Source organism: Macrotis lagotis, chromosome 2, assembly GCF_037893015.1.
Source record: "Macrotis lagotis isolate mMagLag1 chromosome 2, bilby.v1.9.chrom.fasta, whole genome shotgun sequence".
Classification (NCBI taxonomy): Eukaryota; Metazoa; Chordata; class Mammalia; order Peramelemorphia; family Peramelidae; genus Macrotis; species Macrotis lagotis.
The window spans coordinates 267,468,434-267,489,296 of record NC_133659.1 but is presented as its reverse complement, the minus strand read 5'-3'; the positions used below and the strand labels follow the sequence as shown (position 1 = coordinate 267,489,296).

Sequence of the window (20,863 nt, the reverse complement as noted above, 5' to 3'; positions counted from 1 at the left end):
GAGAGGGAAGGAAGCTGCTCTTTCCCCCACTCCAGTACCATGCCAATGACTGCCACACAGGAACTAAAGCTAGAAGACTCAGTTAATTATGCTTGATTCCAGATGGTCTCTAGCTGCCTTTTATTTCCTTTGTAATCCATTTCTAAACATAGTTGACTATATATCAATCCAAGTTGGACAAGTTTTGTAGGTAACTGTGAGTTTGAGAGGTTTGGAGATCCTAGGTCCATTCATCTGAGCTAAGTAATGGGGGGAGAGTTTTTCGGTTCTTTCTTTTTTTTTTCCCATTTTGCATTGGAGAGGATGCTATATACTGGAAAAAAGAGCTCAATTTCTGGACCAGGATACATGAATCAAAAGGTAATTCTTTAGATAGTACACATCCAAGGTACTAAAGATATCTTTAAATTTCTGCAAAATTCTTTGTGTTTTGAGAGTTTTAAGTTTCAATTAGCTGGAATAGTAGTAGAATAAGTATTTAATTCTGTTTTTAAGATCTGTCAATACAGGCTTGTGGATATTGGGTGCATCATTCTGACATCAGGAAGATCTGAGCTCAAATCTGGACTCAGACACTTACTAACTATCACATTGGGTGAGCCATTTAGCCACTCTTTGCCTCAGATTCTTCATATGTAAATAGAGCTAATAATATCATCTACCTCCCAGGGTTATTGTAAGTATCATATGAGATAATAATTGTAGAATACTTAATATATTGCTACAACATAGTAAGAGCTATATAAATGTTAGCTATTATTTTTATTATTATTTAGAAAAAATAACTATCCCATATTAATCAATCAAACATTTAGTAAGTGCCTACTAGCACAGCCAGGAAGTGTGCTAAATTCTGGAGATTAACAAAAAAAGACAAAAAATAATCCCTTCCCTCAAAGAGCTTACAATCTCATGTAAATCACATTGCACATTTAGTATCTCTTTCTACTCCCTACTTTGGGGAGATCTTAGACATGAGACAAACCTGAGATTTAAATAATTTTCCATGGAGTAGTGGAGTGAAGGTGTAATAGTTGAAGAGGTTAAGAGAAAGATCCTGACTTTTTCTTTTAGGTATTCAGGTTCCTCCAGGTTAGAACTGATCATAATGTAGAGTTCCAGAGCTGAGAGTGATCTCTTATTATAGAGAAAGTGATAACATAGTCTTTCAGATTCTGGGCCCAGCAATAGGTTCTAGTGTTGGATATTTTGTGGAAGTATATTGAAAATAATTTTAAAGATAGGGAAATACCATCAAAAAAATTTGGAGAGAACTTCTCTAGAGTATGAATGCCAGTGTCAGCATATGCATAACTCAATGCAAGAGGGGAAAATCAATTAAAGCTATTCAAAAATGAAAGAACAACTTTCATTCTCTCTGTTATTCAAAGGAAGTGAACTCTGTTATTCATAGTCCTCCATCTGTGTCTGGATGACCACTTCTTAGGGATCCTGTTTTGAGAAGAATTTGATTGGATTATCTGTGATGCTCCATGTTTCTATTATGTGATTTGATTGGCATGATCAAAATGATCAATAAATAGTTAACATGTCTATTTCATTCAAAATGATCAAATCCTTCAATGTAGGACAACAATGCCATCTGTGTTTATTTTCTGATGGCCATAATTCAGTTTTATAAATTGACTTGACCAAATCTACTGTAAAGAAAGTAATGTCAATTTGGTGGAATATTTTCTTTTTGAGCAGATGTGAGGAACGTATTTTAAAAGTTGGAGAATTTTAAAATAGAAAACTCTAAATTATTACTAAAATAAATACCCTAGTCAACTTCAAATTGCTTTTCTGGGAAGAATTTTTCATGGTCTTTTTAAAATTCAGAACTCAGCTCCTGGCACATAGTAGGTGTTTAATAATTTATACCAGAGCAGGAATTCCCTCTACAGCATCTCCAAGAAGTGGTCATCCAGACATTGTTCAAAGACTTTAGTTAACAGGGAGCTTACTTTCTCTCAAAACAGTTCATTTTATTTTCAGACAGCTACAATTACTACATTCCCTTGCAATGAGTCATGCGCATATTGAATACAAGCTTGTCTGATTGAGTGATGTGTGTGGAGCCATTGACATGTTGCTGTTTGCCCTTCTATTCCTGAAGAGGAGCATGACAGCAGGAAGGTGGTGATATGACTTGCAAGTGAATTGGATTTAAGGGAAGGAGGTCTGTGGAAACCTGAGGCTCTTTCTCTCCCAGACTGATTTTTTTAAAACTATTTTAATGAGGGAAGATAGTACATATGCTGGAATGGTGACCTTTTAGGAGTATTTTGGTCAGGAAGTCAAAGGTATGGTGAGTAGAGTCATAGAAAAATTGACTGACACATCACTTCCCTACTTGTTTTTGGGTTCACTATTCAGAAATCCTGGGAGAAGCAGAATTCTAGGCTGGAGTAGAGACTGGAGAAGGTGGGAATATGACAATGCAATATTTGGAGAGCAGTGGCATGGTAGAATTGACTTAGGCTGTATACCATGGAAACAGCATAAAGACTAACAGACTGCCTTCTGAGGGGGGGTGGGTGAGGAAGCAAGATTAGGGGAAAATTGTAAAATTCAAAATAAATAAATAAATTTTAAAACATTTTTAAAAAAAGAATTGAATTAGGCTAGAAATGATAAGGACACTTTGACTCACAGCACTTCAGCTCCTGCTGATCCCTGGCAGTGTCTGTTTCCTAGTTCTAGAATACACTCCTCCTCCTCTCTGATATCTTTCACTCTGAGATTACCTTCCATTTAAGCTCAATATATCTTCTATGATCATAGGCTTTTTTTTTTTTTAACAAGTTGTCTTCTCAATTAGAATGCTAGCTTCTTGAGGACAGGGCAGGCATATTTTGCCTATCTTTGTATTCTTAGTGCTTAGCATAACACATAACAATCTCTTAATAAATACTTGCTTGTTGACTATTAGGAACACCAGTCTTAAGACAAAGGAATTTAGGATGTGACATTGACTGCTTGCCTACTTGGTGAGAGATATAGCTCTTATCTATAAACAATAAACTGAATACATCATCATATCTTTCTATTTCCACATTTTTATCCATTTTATGGTTTAATTTTTTTTTAAATAAGTGCTTAGTCTTGGAAGAAATGAACATTAGAGTAAATAAACCAATAGTAAGAAGCATATACAAACTAATGAATAATTTTCAGGTATAATTATTTACTTATTTTTGAATTACCAGATTAACCAATTGCTTTGCAATCCTTAAAGTGATGACTAATGATAACCGTTATCTTCATTTGCTACTATTTTTATTTCTGGACATTAATACACATTTAACTGTATTTCTTTTCTATTTCTAATTTTCTATTTTTTTTTGTTTTTTTTGCAAGGCAAACGGGGTTAAGTGGCTTGCCCAAGACCACACAGCTAGGTAATTATTAAGTGTCTGAGACCAGATTTGAACCCAGGTACTCCTGACTCCAAGGCCGATGCTTTATCCACTACGCCACCTAGCCACCCCTATTTCTAATTTTCTTTGTAGGAATATCTATTTTCATAATCATCCCCAAAGATATTGGTAGTAATATAAGTAATATAAGATGTGCAGTGGACAAATCAAAGTTTTACACTTGATTGTAATGCTTCATGAACATTGAATTATATAGTCATATACTTCTTGAAAAAGGTTGACTTTTTTCCATAAACAGATCACCTGTAAAAGAAAAAAATAAGTCTCCAAGTAACAATAGACATAATACTTCCAATAATAGATGATGTGCTGTGGTTAACCTGAAAAGCTCCAGAGAGATGCTGGAGGTAGGTGGAAAGCTCTCAAAGTCTTTAGAGTAATATGAAGAGCAACAAATTGTTTTGCACCTGCAAAGTGGGCAGAATTAAATGAAAGATGGCTTTGTTGCATCATTTGGCAAAAAGGATGTTATATGAAACCCTTACTGTAAAATCATTCTATTAAAAAATTTTAAAATTGTAACACCCAACAATTAGAAGAACCTGCATTTCCTCCCTTGCTCTGTTTTGCTTGAAACACCTGCTTTGGGGCTTCTGAATAAGAGTTAAAGTTAAAAACAAGAAATTGCTTGGATTTTTGCCCACTGTATCCTGCTTTTGTGCTAAAAGAACAAACTTTTCAATATGTGAAAGGTAACCAGATCTGTCTCATTCATCATTGCTCTAAATAGTTTTGACATCACTGTTGGCTTAATTCCTTTGCCTTCATAGATAGTCATTCAGCAATTCAAACCATTATTAGTGACTTTTAAAAATGTTATTGGCTCTCATGCAAAAGACTTTCTTTGCAAATACATTTGGATACTTTATCTTTTACTATTTTTACCTCAAGCATGACCATGCCATAAGAAATGATGAATATGGAGAATTCAGATACATATGAAGGCTGTTATGAACTAAGAGAGTAGTAAACATAGTGAATATGAAAATACAAACAACATTAAAATGAAGATAAACTTAATATATTTGTAATATTGATCCTTGAGAAAATGAGAAAGAACCATTTCCTTTTTTTTTTTGTCAGACAGTTCAGGACTACAGGGGTTAGATATTTCATACGCTTTTAGACCTGGTCACTATGAAAATCAGTTTTGCTTAATTGTTTATTGTAATTTTGGTAAAATGGAGTGCTCATTTATATTTGACCACTTCCAGCATAATGCTACAATGAATTGAATATTCTGACATCTCCAAAGAATCAAAGTTTCCCTTGATGAGTCTTCATAATGAGAACAAACCAATATATAGTTTTGGCAGAATTAACTGGAATTACCAACATGCAAAAATGAAAAAAAGTATCAATAAAACATAATTTTAAAAATGTAAAAAAAGGTTCTCAGTAAAAGCTTAATAACTCATAGTTATTCTCAAAGTCAAAGCTCAGTAAGTGGCATGGAATATAAACTCCCTTATAAATGCCCTACAGAATATTTCATATCAATTATTGAGCTGGGTAGGCATATTTTTTGTTTTATGAACTAATAATACAGATTTTAAAAGTGTTTCAATGATTCTTCTTAGTTTTTATATCATTGTCATTCCCAGATATACCTACCACCACCACTATTACCACCCATTGAGGGCTTTCCTTTTAACAAAATTAAACACTTAAGCAAAATGAACTAATTCACTGTTGAGATTTGATAGTGTAAGAAGTTTTCTATCTATTTATCAAATGGAGAGAGGAGATAGGTTTCATCCTACAATTTCCAGGATCAAGATTATTACAATTAAGGGGGCGGAGCCATGATGGCAACAAGAAGGGATCTAGTCTTAAGAGCTCTCTGATAAAATTCATCAGCTAAGGACTATAACTAAACTTTCCAGAGACAGAACCCACAAAGGGATCCAGTGAGGCAGTTCTCCTACTCAAGGTAACCTGGAAAAGAGCAGAAAGGCTCTGCTCCCTGGGGTCGGAGAGGCAGCCCACCAGAGGGGTGGCCCACCAGAGCCAAAGAACCTCAGCCTTCCGGAGGCAGCCCCAGGGCGCTGGGAGTCTCAGCTCACAGCAGGGGGGAGTCTCCTGAGCTGCACCCTGAGGAGCACCGGGCACAAAGTGGAGGAACAGCAGGGGACCTCTGCCAGAGCAAGCACGTGGAGCCCAGCCCTCAGGGCACACAGCTAGCAGCATCATCTTTCTCCAGCCTTGATCCAGGAAACAGAAGCAGGCGGAGCCAGTAAGCAGGAGCCCCCAGGGCATGAGCCCATTGAGCCGAGGGAGGGGAGTGAAGAGAGAGAGAGAGAGACTGCAGAGCTTTGTCCTCTGCCCCTGGAACAGGACTCTGGGGCTCTGACCACATTCAGATCCTGACCACAGTCTAGGCCCCCCATAGAACAGCAGCCCCCCCCCCCCACATCAGCCCCTTGGCAGAGGGGGGGCACTTATGGTCATTCACAGACCAGGAGGGAGGACAGAGCCGCACACACTGAGACCCTTGTGGGAGTGTCCCAAAAGCTCAAGAAACACCCCAAACCAGGCCCAGACTGAGAAAATGAGCAAGCAGAGAAACAAAAAGAAGACTATTGAGAAATATTTTGCAAATGAGCCCAAGAAGGACCAAAATACTCAGTCTGAAGATGAGAAAGCACAAGCTCCTGCATCTAAAGATTCCAAGAAAAACAGAAATTGGGCTCAGGCTATGATAGAGCTCAAAAAAGACTTTGAAAATCAAATGAGGGAGTTGGAAGAAAAACTGGGAAAAGAAAGGAGAGAGATGCAGGAAAAACATGAAAATGAAGTCAGCAGCTTAGTCAAGGAAATCCAAAAAAATGGTGAAGAAAATAGCATGCTAAAAACCAGCTTAGGTCAAATGGATAGAACAGTTCAAAAAGTTATTGAGGAGAAGAATGCTTTAAAAAAGCAAAATTGGCCAGATGGAAAAAGAGATAAGAAAACTCTCTGAGGAGTACAAATCCTTCAGACAAAGAATAGAATTCAGGGAGATTGATGAATTTACCAGAAATCAGGAATCAATACTTCAAAACCAAAAAAATGAAAAATTAGAAGAAAATGTGAAATATCTCATTGAAAAAACAACTGATATGGAAAACAGACTTAGGAAAGATAATTTAAAAATTATTGGAATACCTGAAAGTCATGATCAGGAAAAGAGCCTTGACATCATTTTCAAAACATTACTACAGGAAAATTGCCCTGATATTCTAGAAGCAGAGGGCAAAATAGAAATGGAGAGAATCCACCGATCCCCCTCAGAAAGAGATCCCAAAAGACCACCCCCTAGGAATATTATAGCCAAGTTCCAGAACTCCCAAGTCAAAGAGAAAATATTACAAGCAGCCAGAAGGACACAATTCAAATATCGTGGAGCAGCAGTCAGGATCACACAGGACTTAGCAGCAGCTACATTGGAAGCTCGTAGGGCTTGGAATACAATATACCAGAAGGCAAGAGAGCTTAGAATGCAGCCAAGAATCAACTACCCAGCAAGTCTGAATGTCCTCTTCCAGGGAAAAAGATGGACTTTCAATGAACCAGGGGAATTTCAAAGGTTCCTTTTGGAATGGCCAGAGCTGAACAGAAGGTTTGATCTTCAAATACAGGACCCAGGTGAAGCATGGAGATTGGAGGAGAGGGGGGAAATATGAGGGACTTAATGAGGATGAACTGCATCTATTCCTGCATAGAAAAATGACACTGATAATACTCATATGAACCTTCTCAGTTAATAGAGCAGGTAGAGCTTTTATAGTTGAAGCACAGGAGAAAGCTGAATTCGAAGATAAAATATAGTGTAAAAATGGAGTCAATAGAAAAGAAAGGGAAATGGAATGGGAGAAAGAAAAAGGAGAGGGGGAATAGTCCAAGATATTTCACATAAGATTTTTTTTTATTACAATGAGCTATTGCAATGATATGGAAGGGGGGAGGCAAGGGGGAATGAGGGAAACTTTGCTCTCATCAGAGATGGCTAGGAGAGGAAACAGCAAATATACTCAATGGGGTATAGACATCTGGAGTAAGAAGGAAGGGGGAGAAGGGGGAAGGGGTGGGGATGTGAATAAAGGAGGAGAGGATGGACCATGGGGGGAGAGTGGCCAGATATAACACATCTTTCTTACTTCTTGCAAGGGGCTGGGAATGGAAGGCCTGCCCAGGACCATAGGGCCAGGTGGATTCTGGGCCTAAGAGGTGGTATGGGGGCTCAGGGCTTCTTGGCCCCGGGACCAGGGATCTGTCTGCTGTGCCACTCAGCTACCCTACAGCAGAGTCATAGTGAAAGGAGAGAGAAAATAGAGTACATGGTAGTGGAGAAATATGAAAGGAGGGAGTTGCAATCAGCAATGGCAACGGTGGAAAAATATGGAAATAACTTTTGTGATGGACTTATCATAAAGAATGAAATCCACCCATGACAGAGTTGTTGGTGTTGGAACAAAGACTCAAGCACATATTTTGTTATGATTATTTGGGGGAGAGTGCAGGGCAACTGGATGGCCTGCCTGGGGCCACATAGTGGGGTGATCTTTGGGTGTTTGGGGCCGTATTTGGACCCAGGTGCTCCTGGCTCAAGGGCCAATGCTCTGTCTGTCACCCAGCCACCCCTACTATTATTACTATTTTATTTTATTTTGGGTCTTTTTTTTTTTTTTTGCAGGGCAGTGGGGATCGGGTGGCTTGCATGTCACACGGCTGGGTGATTGTTGGGTTTACGAGGCTGGATGTGGACGCGGGTGCTCGTGGCTCCAGGGCTGTTGCTTCATCCATTGCACCACCTGGCCATACCTACAATTATTACTGTTATTATTTTTTATTTTAATTTTTTTCCTCTCCCCTTTACTTTTTTCGCTCAAACAAGTCTATCTATATTCATGGGGGAGGAGGAGTGGTATTTTTTTTACTTGTAAACAAGAATATTTTATTAATGTAAAAAAAGCATTTGTACAAAATGAGAATAAAAAAATAAATTAAAAAAATAAATAAAAAGATTATTACAATTACTCAGTTAGCTTCATATTAGTGTTTTCATTTAGGGGACATGTACCATTTGTTTGTATAAACTTCCTGTAGAAGCAGTATGACATGGTATAGTGGTCCCCATTTAGTGGACAATGGTCCAAGGAATTTGAGCTGAAGAAAATTGCAGAATATTATGAGCAGAATGTTATATAGTCCTAGAGGTTCACAACACTATTTTGTTGTTGTTGTTGAAAGAAATTTATAGAACAAAAACTTTGGGAGCTGTGTGCTGCATAGCAAGTCAGCCTCACAGGCTGGAACAGGAAGACCTGAGTTCAAGTCCTCACTGAACTTCTCAGTGCTCAGGCAACACACTAAATTGATAAGTTGCAGAGAAGAAGATGATCTGAAATGGTACAAGTGCCCCCTATATGAAGAACTCACAGGTCTGGTTCAAAAAAGATATACAGTATATCCTAAAAATCTTAGTGTGGTTGTAAGCTTTTAAAGCTTAAACATTAAAATATGTACTAATGTTAGGCAGATGAATTGACAGCATACTACATAAGCGCTAATCTTGTATATTTAAATAGAATATATAATACACTTGCATATATATATATATACATACTAAATAGAATATAAAATACACTTATATATATATATATATGTCCTTTCTGAAATCATACAATAATGGAATAAATATTTTATATCTAAAAAAACAAAAACTTTTGTTTAATGGATTGTACTTCATAATCAGAGTAAACCTGTGTAATTATCAGATAATATTTTGTTTTAAGTTGCTATGGAATCTTTCTTCTTGGATTGTATTTCATTAATATACCCTCTAAGTTTTCATGAACTGAGATCTTTTGACCTTGATGACTAATACTTCTTTTTTTTGCAGTTGGAGTTTTTGCAGTTTGGAGTTAAGTGGCTTGCCCAAGGCCACAGAGCTAGGTAATTATTAAGTGTCTGAGACCAGATTTGAACTCAGGTACTCCTGACTCCAGGCCCAGTGTTCTATCTACTGTGCCACCTCACTTCCCCAATGACTAATACTTTTTAGCAGATTTTACTAACGTATATTTCACCTTGAAAAGGGAGAAGTATATCTTTCAAGTGTTTTCTTTTACATTTCTTCTAAAGAACTAACATACCTCTTTTTAGTAGTCTAAATTCATGGAGAGAGAGCAGGGACTGTCTTGTCTTTTTTGGGGGGGATCTTCAGCACTCAACACAGTGCCTGACACATAGAAAGAGCTTAATAAATATTTATTGTTTGATTGACTATTCTGAGGTTGTCTATAGACAGCTAATAAAATGAAGTTCCTCTACACTTTCCATCAGTGACTTTGCTCAATTTTGTCTACCTGGAACATTGTCTCTTTCAGTATGATACTGGTCACCTGGAATCTCATATCTATGATGATTCTCAGTTTTGAATACTCAACATTTTCTCAACTCCCTCAGTTATCTCTGATTGGAGGACTAAAGGGTGGAGCATTAAACTTCCTCCAAGATTTCCTTTAGAGAAGATTGGAATCTCAACTTTCCAGATACTTCTCAAGTAAAAGCTCTGCTTGATTTGACTCCAGGCAATTTCATGAAGTCCAGGAAGTTCCTGGACTTCCTCCCCACTTTCAGCTTTCTTTGTGTGCTGTATTTCCCCATTAGGTTGTGAATTCTTTGAGGGCACAGACTGTCTTTCTTGTTTAGTATCTCCAGCATTGCAATGAAGATAGCACAGGTTTGGGGGCTGCTGTTCCTAAAGTGATCTTTATTTTAAAGTGGCTATAAAATTGAATGTATTAGTAGGCAGTAGAATCAGGTGAAAGATTAACATGGTAGTTTGGGAGACATAATGAACAGTTCTAGGGAGTTTGTTTATCTGATAACCAGAACTTTGAAAGTCCTTTCTCCTTAAATATCTCTAGTATTAGCAGATTTACATGCCACACAACAAGGGCACACCACTGCTTTGTGACTTTTCCTGTGCATTTGATTTCTTCATTGTCTTAACTTGGAAAGGGGTTGATGGTGAAGCATCCCAAGAAGCCTCAGTTATCATGTCCAGTGATAGTAGTGAAACTTAAACATGAGTAGACATGTTCAGCACTGGGATAGTGGACAGCACCAGGCCGTTAGTTGAAGCACACTATTCCACCATTGTATAGTTTATAGAACTAATGTTGGGGGGGGGGGGTGTCAATGAGGAGGAAAGATTGCTAGTAGCCTAGTAAATTTAATTAGGCTGACATACTTTTGTTCCTTTTTGTGGCCTGAAGTATTTGCAGACTAAGTGTTCTATCTCAGAGAGAAGCAGCCAAAGGAAAATGTCTTTTTATGAGTTCTTTTTCTAGGAATCTGGGTGCCTTGTGGCAACATTTATTACTACCCATTTGTCATGAGGCCATCAGTGTGCAAAAGAGAAATTATACACCTAAAGTTAAAAAAATTCAGCTTTTCTATTACCTCAAAGACTTGTAGCTCAAAGGAAAGTTAAAAAACAAAACAAAACATGACTTAAACTTTCTCTGAACCTACCCTGCCCTCAAGGCATCTCCTTCCCTACTACCCACTACATTCTAGGCAATGAAGCTAGACTAACTGATCCCAGGTCAAATCTACAGGCTTATAGCAAAACCTAACTCCACATCCTGTCCTTTTTCTTTCCTGGCTGTGGAATTTCACTGGAGTTGCAGTGACAAACACCTTGTACATTTGGTGTTTCAAAAGAGAGTGGAAGAACAGAAGGAAAGAGGCAGGATAAGTATATGAGCTTGAAATAGAACTAACACTCTCCTCTCAGAGCCTTAAAGATTCAAATTCCAAATGACAGCTATCACTAAAAGTGTAAAGGCACTTGTATAGCAGTGCCCTAAACTGTCAGGCTAGAATACTGAGAAATAGAGAGAATGGGTCAGGATGCCATGTGTGATGGGTTATATGATACTCTACTAAGCTTGAGGGAAAGAATCCATTATTCAACTGATATCAGTTATGTGTCCTACAAAAGTCACATAGAGAAGAGTAATGAATTGTTAATTGTTTATTGTTGAGGCATTGAGGGGAAGGAGTCAAAAAGTGAGTAACAGGAGAAATAAGAGGGAATAGATTGAAATTATGAACAATCTCAGAAATAAGAGAACTCAATGACCTTGAACTTAAACAGATCTCAGGAATAAGAAAGCTCAATGACCTTGAACATAAATGGATAAATCAAGAAAAATATTAATGGCAGGGGGGTGGCTAGGTGGCAAAGTGGATAGAGCACCAGCCTTGGAGTCAGGAGTACCTGGGTTCAAATCCAACCTCAGACACTTAATAATTACCTAGCTGTGTGGCCTTGGGCAAGCCACTTAACCCCATTGCCTTGAAAAATCTAAAAAAAAACCCCAAAAAACAAAAACAAAAAAATATTAATGGCAGAACAAAATATGGTCCTCAGATTTAGTCAATTAGTTCAGGCATCTGAATAAATACTGTAAAACAAAGGAAAATGATTCTGCACTTGAAGAGACAGAGGACTCTGTAATTTGAGCAGGATATGGAATCATAACACATGCTAAGTGATTTAGAAGAGAAATAAGAAGCTTGAGAGCAGAATTTATGACTTGCACAACAAAAATAATTAGCTGAAATAGGAGAACTTGAATCTACAATGGCAAAGAAACAAAAGAGAGCAATTGATTGGGAGTATAAATATAAAAAAGGTGAAGGACAATCTAGAAGAAGAGAAGCAGAAAAGTAAACAGCAATGTTAAAAGAAAACAAAATCTCTATATAAATCAAACATCCTGATCTTAAAGACAGCGTGCATGGAGATGGCATAAGGATTATAGATGTCTCAGAAGAACCTGACAAGTAAAAAATTAATATCAATGCAATAATTATATAAGAAAATTACCTACTTCTGAACACAAAAAATGAAATCTCAATAGAAAGAATGTATATGTATCCTATTATCTTGGTCAAAGGACTTCTCTGAACCTCAATTTCCTCATTTGTAAGGCAAGGAGGTTATATACATGATCTTTAAAGATCCCTTATAGTTCTAAATTTCTGCTCCTGAAATTTCAAGTCTGATCTGGCTACCAATAGAGTTAGCTATGAAGTATGGTTTAGTAGATCAACATCTGTCCATCTATCACAACAGCAAGCTAATATTTTCACCCATTACTGTTTTTTAATCTCCATATAGTCAATTAATTCAGCTCTTTGGGAGAAGTGTATTGTGCTTGCTAGGTGGTGCAGTAGAGAGAGCACTGGCCAGAGGACAGGAATTCAATTCTGGCCCTAAACATTTGACTCTTACTAGCTATGTGACCATGGGCAAGTCACTTAACCTTGATTGTCTTGCCTCCAGGGTTATCTCCAGTCAATCTCATTCATATCTGGTCACTGTACCCAGATGACCAGAGAGGAGAAATTGAGGCTGGTCTCTCAGTAAAGCACCCCCTCACTCAAATCCAATTCACATGCTTGTCATGGCATCACCTCTATGATATTGTGGTCTCCTTCAAAAATGAAGGACAAGCATTGTAATGCTATTTGTTAGGCATGACTATTCTTGTGGCTAAGGGTTATCTGTTACCTCTTTTGTGGATAAAGAGAATGGGACAGACTTAGACTCAAAGTCCAGTCAATATGGTTACCTAGACTAAAGGACCAGGGTTAAGCAAGTGAACCAAAGTCCAATCTCAGTCAGTCATGCAGTAAAAGTAAACTGCTTATTTCAGACCAAAGGATAAATGATATTCAGGTATTAATGTGTTCACAAGTGTTTTTCTCATGATCTCTATGAATGTTAAGCATCTTTCTTTGAAAGAATTAAAGAGAGAAAGGAACCTCATTGGATGAGTTAAAATTGGATGCTTCACCAAGGTTTTCAATAGCTAGACCTGGAATTCATTCAAGGGAGTTTAGGCCAGGAGGGAGAAGAGGAGGAACTACTCTTCCCTTCCCTTTCCTCCCCTCACCCCAGGGAAACTCTTTTTTTGGAAGGAAAAGGAGATATCTCACACTCACCTCCCTCAAGGGCAATATCACTTTGAAGTAGAGTTTCTCAAACAGTAAAAATACTGTATTCGGTAGGGAACAGAATCATATATTCTTAATAGATATAAATAAAGAGAAGTAGTCAACTAAGGGAGGAAGGACCATCAAGAGATAGTCCTCTGGCATCAAAGAAAGGAACCAGCTATGGATTCAAGAGTTAACAAGAGTTAAGGGAAAGAAGCAGATCATGAGAACCTAGGAGATGGCTGCTGTACTTAGGTTGGGGTTGCTTGTGGGATCCTGCAATATTTCAGCAGAGAGAGCTTGGGCAGGATGTGTGTTTCACTAATATAATACTATATGTGTGCTAACTCTTCTCATTTGTGTATATTTGTGGGGGAATGTACATACGAAAGGAGAGACTTTTTTGGCTACTATTGCTACCATGGTATCTTACTAAATACTCTTGCTAGGAACTAATTGTATTCACTTTTGTCAAGAAATACTCTAATAAAGGCTTGTGAACTATAGTTTTAGAAGTGAATACTCCTAGAAGTTTCAGACCACAGCTTCCCTCTGTATGACCTAATCAGATTGAAGATTGAAGAGGTATCCCAGATGAAGTGATGCATAACTATCTATGGAAGTGTGCATATCTATCTATGGTTAAACTTTGGATTCCTAAGAATAATTTTCTAATGTGGAAAATAAAATATATATATAGAATTTCAAAGGAAATCAATTATATTGAAATAGTTATTCAAATATTAAAAAATAGTTCATCGACTCTTGATTAAGGATTCTTGCTATAGAACACTTCTATTGTCTAGGAGGAGATTTAAGGAGGATTTATGGGATGACATGGACAAAGTTACAGGAAGAGAAATAATGGAGGGATTATAATCTTCCCTATTAGAGACAATGTCTACCTCATGGATTCACAGAATTATTCACACATATGTCTGCATATGTATTACACACAAATATGCACTTACCTTTATGTAAATATATATATGCTTATTTTTGAATTTATGGGTGATCATTTTTTACCTTAAGTAAAATATTGTTACAAAAAGTTGAATATTGAAAACTATCTTTGCATGTAATTAAAAAATTAAAATAAGGTTAAAAGAAAGAAGAAAAACAAGTTTATATTAATAATCAAATAATTAGAATTGAGAATCAATTTATAATTTAATTATAGTATCAAAGAATTTAGAAGTGGAAGGGATTTTAGAGATTATCTATTCTTCTTTCACCATCATTTTTACAGACAAGGAAGTAGAGACTTAGAGAAATTAAATAAGTTACCCGTGGTTATATGCACAGTAAATAGCAAGAACTCTTTTTATATCTTCCTCCTTTTCTCTCTTTTTCATGCAGCACACAAACATCCCTATCCCCACTACGAACCATCAGCAACATATAGCCTTTGGGAACAAATGAGTAAATCAAGTACAATCTTTGTGCCACTAATGAAGAAAATTCAAAGAGCTATAAGTCGACTGTTTGATGAAGAATAGAAGTAGAAATGAAAAATTGTTTTTTTCTTTTTGACTTTCTAGGATGTTAGTCTGAAGCATCATGTCAGACATTTCAACAGCAGTTAAATTGTGACTAAACATTTGCAAAGTACAAAAATGGGACTATATATAAAAATGGTTTCCATTTATTATTATTATTATTTGAAGATGTCATTTTTTATTGAACATGACCTCTAGTTTAGAGATAGAAACAATTTCATGAAGACAAGTAAATTTGTGAGTGAACTGGGTGACTAAGTAAAAAAATTTATGTTTGACTTGATTGGAAAAATTTCAGTGGTAGTGATTGTTTCATTGCTCTATCAGTTGACCTAAATTTAGAGTGAAAAGAAATTTCTCCATCATACAGTAAATGCAAGGAAACAGAATGGTAAAATTCATGCCTAATATTTTTCCTGAGACTGTATCTCTGGGGAAAAAATCATCTGTGCATTCCTCAATGCATTTCATTGCAACAAAGAAAGTGAAAAAATACAAATACATGAAATCTATCAGTAAACAAAACAGTTCAGGTAATATCATTAACTTCATCTATCATGAAAACTTATATCCAAGTTGTTAACAAGTAGTAGTCTCTCTTACTTTTCCTGCTCAACTCACTCTCTGGGAGAGGTGCTAATGAGCAGTGAAATAGCCGAAAGGCAAGCAAGGAGCCAGAGATGGAGTGGGGAACAGATACCTGGATAATTTAGGTCAGGATAAATCCCATTGATTAATCAAGAGTTGACTGTAGAATCTAGGATTGTAAGATAACTTTTAATAATAATAATAATAATAATATACTTATTCAACTGATTTCAGAGAGATTAATTAAAATGAATTATGTGGAATAAATAAGAGAGACAATGCCAGAAAACTGAAATTTGAAGATATTTTCCTCTTAAAAAATAAGCATAATGTAATTTGGTTCTGATCTTAGGTTTGTTTCCACCTCCAATAGTGAATTTTGTGGTCAACTAGCAATTTAAACTACTTTCCAAATTGGGTCTTGGCTTTTTTGGTTTTATAAGGAAATCTTTTTTCAAAAGAGGTCATTGCCTGAAATTCCTTTAATCAACAGTCAAAGGATTTAGACAACTGGTGGTACCAACCACTCTTCTTGAAGATGACAGGATATCACTTCCTTAATCTTCAACCCTCTAAAGAGTAAGAATTTCAGATGGATTTTTTTAAATGACGATTTTTGTTGTACATAGTTTCTTTCATCTTCTGGCAAGTGATTACCAATCTTAATCAAAATTCCTTTGTGTATCATTAACTAATTTTTGCTGCCTACATTTTTTTTTTACAGTGAGTTTGTAATAGCTCAGTTTTAAGTTCTTTGTGGGATTTCAGGTTTTACTAGTTAGCCTTGAGGGAAGCTAAATTTAAAAGTAGGGAAACAGTAATTAAAAGTGATTAGGACAAGAAGTCTTGGTGCTATGAAATGTGGGCTCAATTGTCCTTGACACAACCGGAATGAGGCCGCAGGTTTTTGGTTTTGATTATGGCCTTACTTGCTATTTTAATAAACATGAACCAGTATTCAAACTTTTAATATCCTGCTGCTTAACTATTTCCAAAAAGCCATCCAGCTCTTTTAAACAGCCCTTGTTTTAAAATTTTAATTTGCTTGGCTCAGCCTCACCTTAGAAAGCTGTAGCCTCACCGTTAACTCATTTTTTTTATAAGTTCATTTCCAGAATCACAAGAATCTGTTTTTTTAAATCTGTTTTTTTAAAAACCCTTATAAGTATTTCCTCATGTGCCAAGAGCATCGGGTGCTGACAGTTTTCTTGCACCGTTTTATCTGGTTCCCACAGTAAGGATGAGAGACAAATACAGGAATGTGTTTAGTATTGACTATGCCCATCAAGAATACAATGATACTTACAACTCTTCCAGGAAGCGGAGATTGTGCAGGGGGTTTGGGGGCAGCTTAGTGATGTTGTTCATACTGAGATCACTGTAGGGAAAAACAGACAGAGTGTTAATATAACATAAGCTATAGCAGCGGTATCCAGCTGCTCATTCCACACATGTTCAAGGAATACATTTGAAAGAACCAGGGTCTTTGCCAAGACTAATGAATGATTCTTTTGCATCTTAAAAACAATCCTGATTTCTCAAATGAAACAATCAGCCTCTGGCACAAAGAGAGGCCTCAATAATACACACAACTAACATTTAAAATAATTTAGGATGACTAGAGGCAAGGTTGCCATTTGTTTTTCTCATGGGTTCAAAGATGAACATGTAAATCAGTGAATGAAGCAGATAGAACTCAGCTACTGAAGAAATACATTTTTTGGTGGTGATCACATTTGGGGGAGATGAAAAATGCCTTTGTTGAGCATCTGTAAAAAGCCTATTAACTTTAAGCACCTTATAAAGACAAATATTTTGATTCAAAGAAACTCAATTATAAAAAACAACAATGTTCCTCCCTTCTAGCATGCTCCTTTTGCAGGTTCTCAGATTGCATTAAATAAGTGAAATGAACCATAAAACAAGGGTGTAATGTGATCCTGCTATGCAGCACACTTCCTGCTGAGGTTCCACAGTAGTTCCTGGCTCAGGAAACAACTAGCCATTCTGGGCAGGACTCAATTTGTGTTTTAGGCTATATTCCACATAATTAGGTTTAATCTAATTTTTACTTTTATATTTCTTTACTGTATTTCACGTCCTTCTGCAAAATTATCCAGATTTGCATCTCTTAGGCTGGAGACTAAAAGATACATGGTTGAATCTAGCTCTAGCTGCAAAGAGTCAGTTTGGCTTTGGTCATAAAAAATGAATTAAATGCTGGTATTGTGCTACTTACCAGTCAGGTTTGTATACCTGAAATTTTGTAGATAATTGAGAACAAGAAAATATTCACTTGAATGAGGCATGTGCATCATGTCAACTGGTCTTTTAAGTCAGGTTCCTTTGCATAATAATAACTTCCATAGTGAGTTTAATTATTTTTTTTTTACTGTTTAAAACAAATGAACTGAGGCAGAGAATGAGCAGAAGCAGGAAAACATATTATCCATTAACAACAATATTATAAAAACTGCATAGCTTTTGAAAAATATAAGAACTTGGATCAATGCATCGATCAATCATGATTTAAGAGGATTGATGATAAAACTTATTGATGGCCTGAAGATGCAGAATGAGACATGCATTTTTAGACATGGTCAACGTCTAAATTGTTTTGCTTGATTAAACTTACTCATTGCCATGGTGTTTTTTCTTTTTCTTTTTTATCAGTGGGAGAAATAAAATAAATGCTTGTCAACTGAAAAAATACATTAAAAACATCAAAGCCAAACCAAGCAATAAGTGTGAAAAACATAACATTGTATGGAATGTATTTGATTATCTTGAAAATAATAGAATTGCAATTATTTTTCCATTCATTTTGCAGATGGAAAAATTGAGGATCAGAGAGGTTCAATGGCTTGTCTACACTTTGGTAACTGGAAGTCCTGTGTCTGGAACCTGAACTTTCTTTTTTTTCATACAAAAAAAGATACTACTCATGAAGAACTATAATTAATTAAGGGAAATCAGGTCACACGATGTATAGGAGAGTTACACCTGAAGTCAGGAAGACTCAACTTCATGGGTTCAAATTTGATTTCAGACACTAGCTGTGGGATTCTGGGCAAGTCTTTAACCCTGTTTGTCTTAGTTCCTCTTCTATAAAATGAGCTGGAGAAGGAAATGGCAAACTACTTCAGTATTCTTGTGAAAGAAACCCCTAAATGGAGTCATGAAGAGTCAGACTGAAATGACTGAATAACAACAAATATTTAGTTAAATGCCAAGTTACATTTTAGTAACTTAGCTACTAACCCTTAGTTTCTACACTCTTTACCACTGATAGATTATAATTTTTTTTTTTAGATTTTTGCAAGGCAATGAGGTTAAGTGGCTTGCCCAAGGCCACACAGCTAGGTAATTATTAAGTGTCTGAGGTTGGATTTGAACCCAGGTACTCCTGACTCCAATGCCAATGCTCTATCCACTGCATCACCTAGCCGCCCCCTTTTGATAGATTATTTTACCCACAATGATTCAATATTCAAATACTAGTTACTTTCAATACCATGTACTATGAATATCATTTTAATTATTGTTTTTTTAGTTGCTTTAGAAATTACAGTTTTTAATGATCAAATATCAGCAGAAAGAACAAAGTAACTGTGACATCTCTAGCTATAAACTCTCCCTTCCTTTCCTCCATGCAGCAATGGAGAGAATAGAGTTATATAGGTATATCTTGATATTAGAGTTTCTGTGCTTCTTTCTTCCCCCTTCAAAAGGAATGATTAATTTGTATACGCAGCATGATGTAGGAGCACAATACTGGTAAGATTCCAGGGAGCTGAGTGGTTAGGGTAATAACTCTGGATGAGTTCTTGAAGGAAGTTGAGGATTTGAAATGGGATAATGGGAGATTGATGAACAAGATTATTGAGGTAAGATTGAAAGTGGATGTGAGATGATGAGGGAGGAGGAAATTACAAGAGAGGAGAGTTTGTGGGGAGAGGGTATTGAGTCAAAGTTATAACCTCCCTTCCCTCCAGCAGCTTCCCATCTTCCTTCTGTTTTCATTCCACCCCACTTCTACTTTCATTTTGCTTCAAATATTCAAGGAAGATAATTCCCCGAAGATCTCTTTGTATCTATGCTATATATTACTTCTCACAAAAAATTCCCATGTAGAACACTATATCTTCTTACTTCTATGTTTTCCCCCCTCTAAATTCTTAAAAAGACTTGAAATTAATCCATCACAGTCCAGTAGAGACTCAATAGCTGAAAAAGATTTTTGTAAATAAGAAATTTTGGCTATCTCTAGCCAAAGAGCTATTTCTCTATTCTCGCTGTTGTTTAGAAGCAATGTTTTTACATTAAGCCCTCTTTGCTTATGATTGAACACTCTCTTTTAATTATAACATTTTCCTGAGCCAAGCAGATTTCCCAATCGACTAGGGCAGGACATTTGGTTTTATATATATGTTCTTGAAACTGGTGCGATAGCAATCAATGATAGTGTGGTATAGTGGACAGATGGTTGGACTTGAAATCAGGAAGTGTTATGTAGTGTATCTGAGTTTTCATGACCCATTTGGGTTTTTTCTTGGTAAAGATCCTGGAGTGGCTTTTCATTTTCTTCTCTGACTCATTTTACATATGAAGAAACTAAGACCCACAGAATTAAGTGATTTGCCCAGAGTCACATAGCTTGCAAGTATCTGAAATCAAATTTGAACTCATGAAGAAGAGACACACAAAAAGTTTTAGAATCTTCTGGATTAGATGATCTCCTAACATTTTTTTTTTTCAGTTTTCAGTTGATGATCTTATGACTCAATGGAATGAATTAATGATCTGGCAATTTGGAAAAGATGGAAATGATTAGTGTCGACTGTCAATTCAATGGGACCTGATCTCTCACCATCATGAGCATTATTAGATTTAAATATATATGTAGATGCATTATGTGCATCTACACAATACATCTACATATATGTATATTTATAAAAAAAAAAGAACTTCAAATGAACGTCACCATATAATTCTCACTTCCGCTAGCCTAACTTCTGCCTCAGTCAAACTGACTCCATCTTGTTGAGAAGTTCAGTCCAAATAGTGACTTCAGTTGGCAAGCTATATCACCCTCCTCTCAGTGGAGAGAGGCAGGATTATTCAAATCTAATTAGGCATACATTATCAGACAAGGCCAGTGTGTTGATTTGCTTTGCTAAACTATGTTTCTTTGTTTCTAGGGAGAGTTCTGTTGGAGGTGGGGTGTGTGAATCATTGGGAAATGACATCAAAGCAATAAAAAGAGCATCAATAAAAATATTTATTTAATTATATAAAAGAGCCTTAGGCCAGTTCTCAAATTATCTTAAA

General features: G+C 36.4%; 1 protein-coding gene across 1 annotated transcript in view; it reads right to left on the bottom strand.

Moving 5' to 3' along the window:
* LGR5 (leucine rich repeat containing G protein-coupled receptor 5) overlaps positions 1-20,863 on the bottom strand; it is a 188,999-nt gene that overhangs the window by 100,281 nt on the left and 67,855 nt on the right. Inside the window, exon 2 of the mRNA XM_074226155.1 lies at positions 16,839-16,910. Coding sequence (XP_074082256.1) covers positions 16,839-16,910 — 72 coding nt within the window. The remainder of the gene's footprint in view (positions 1-16,838; positions 16,911-20,863) is intronic.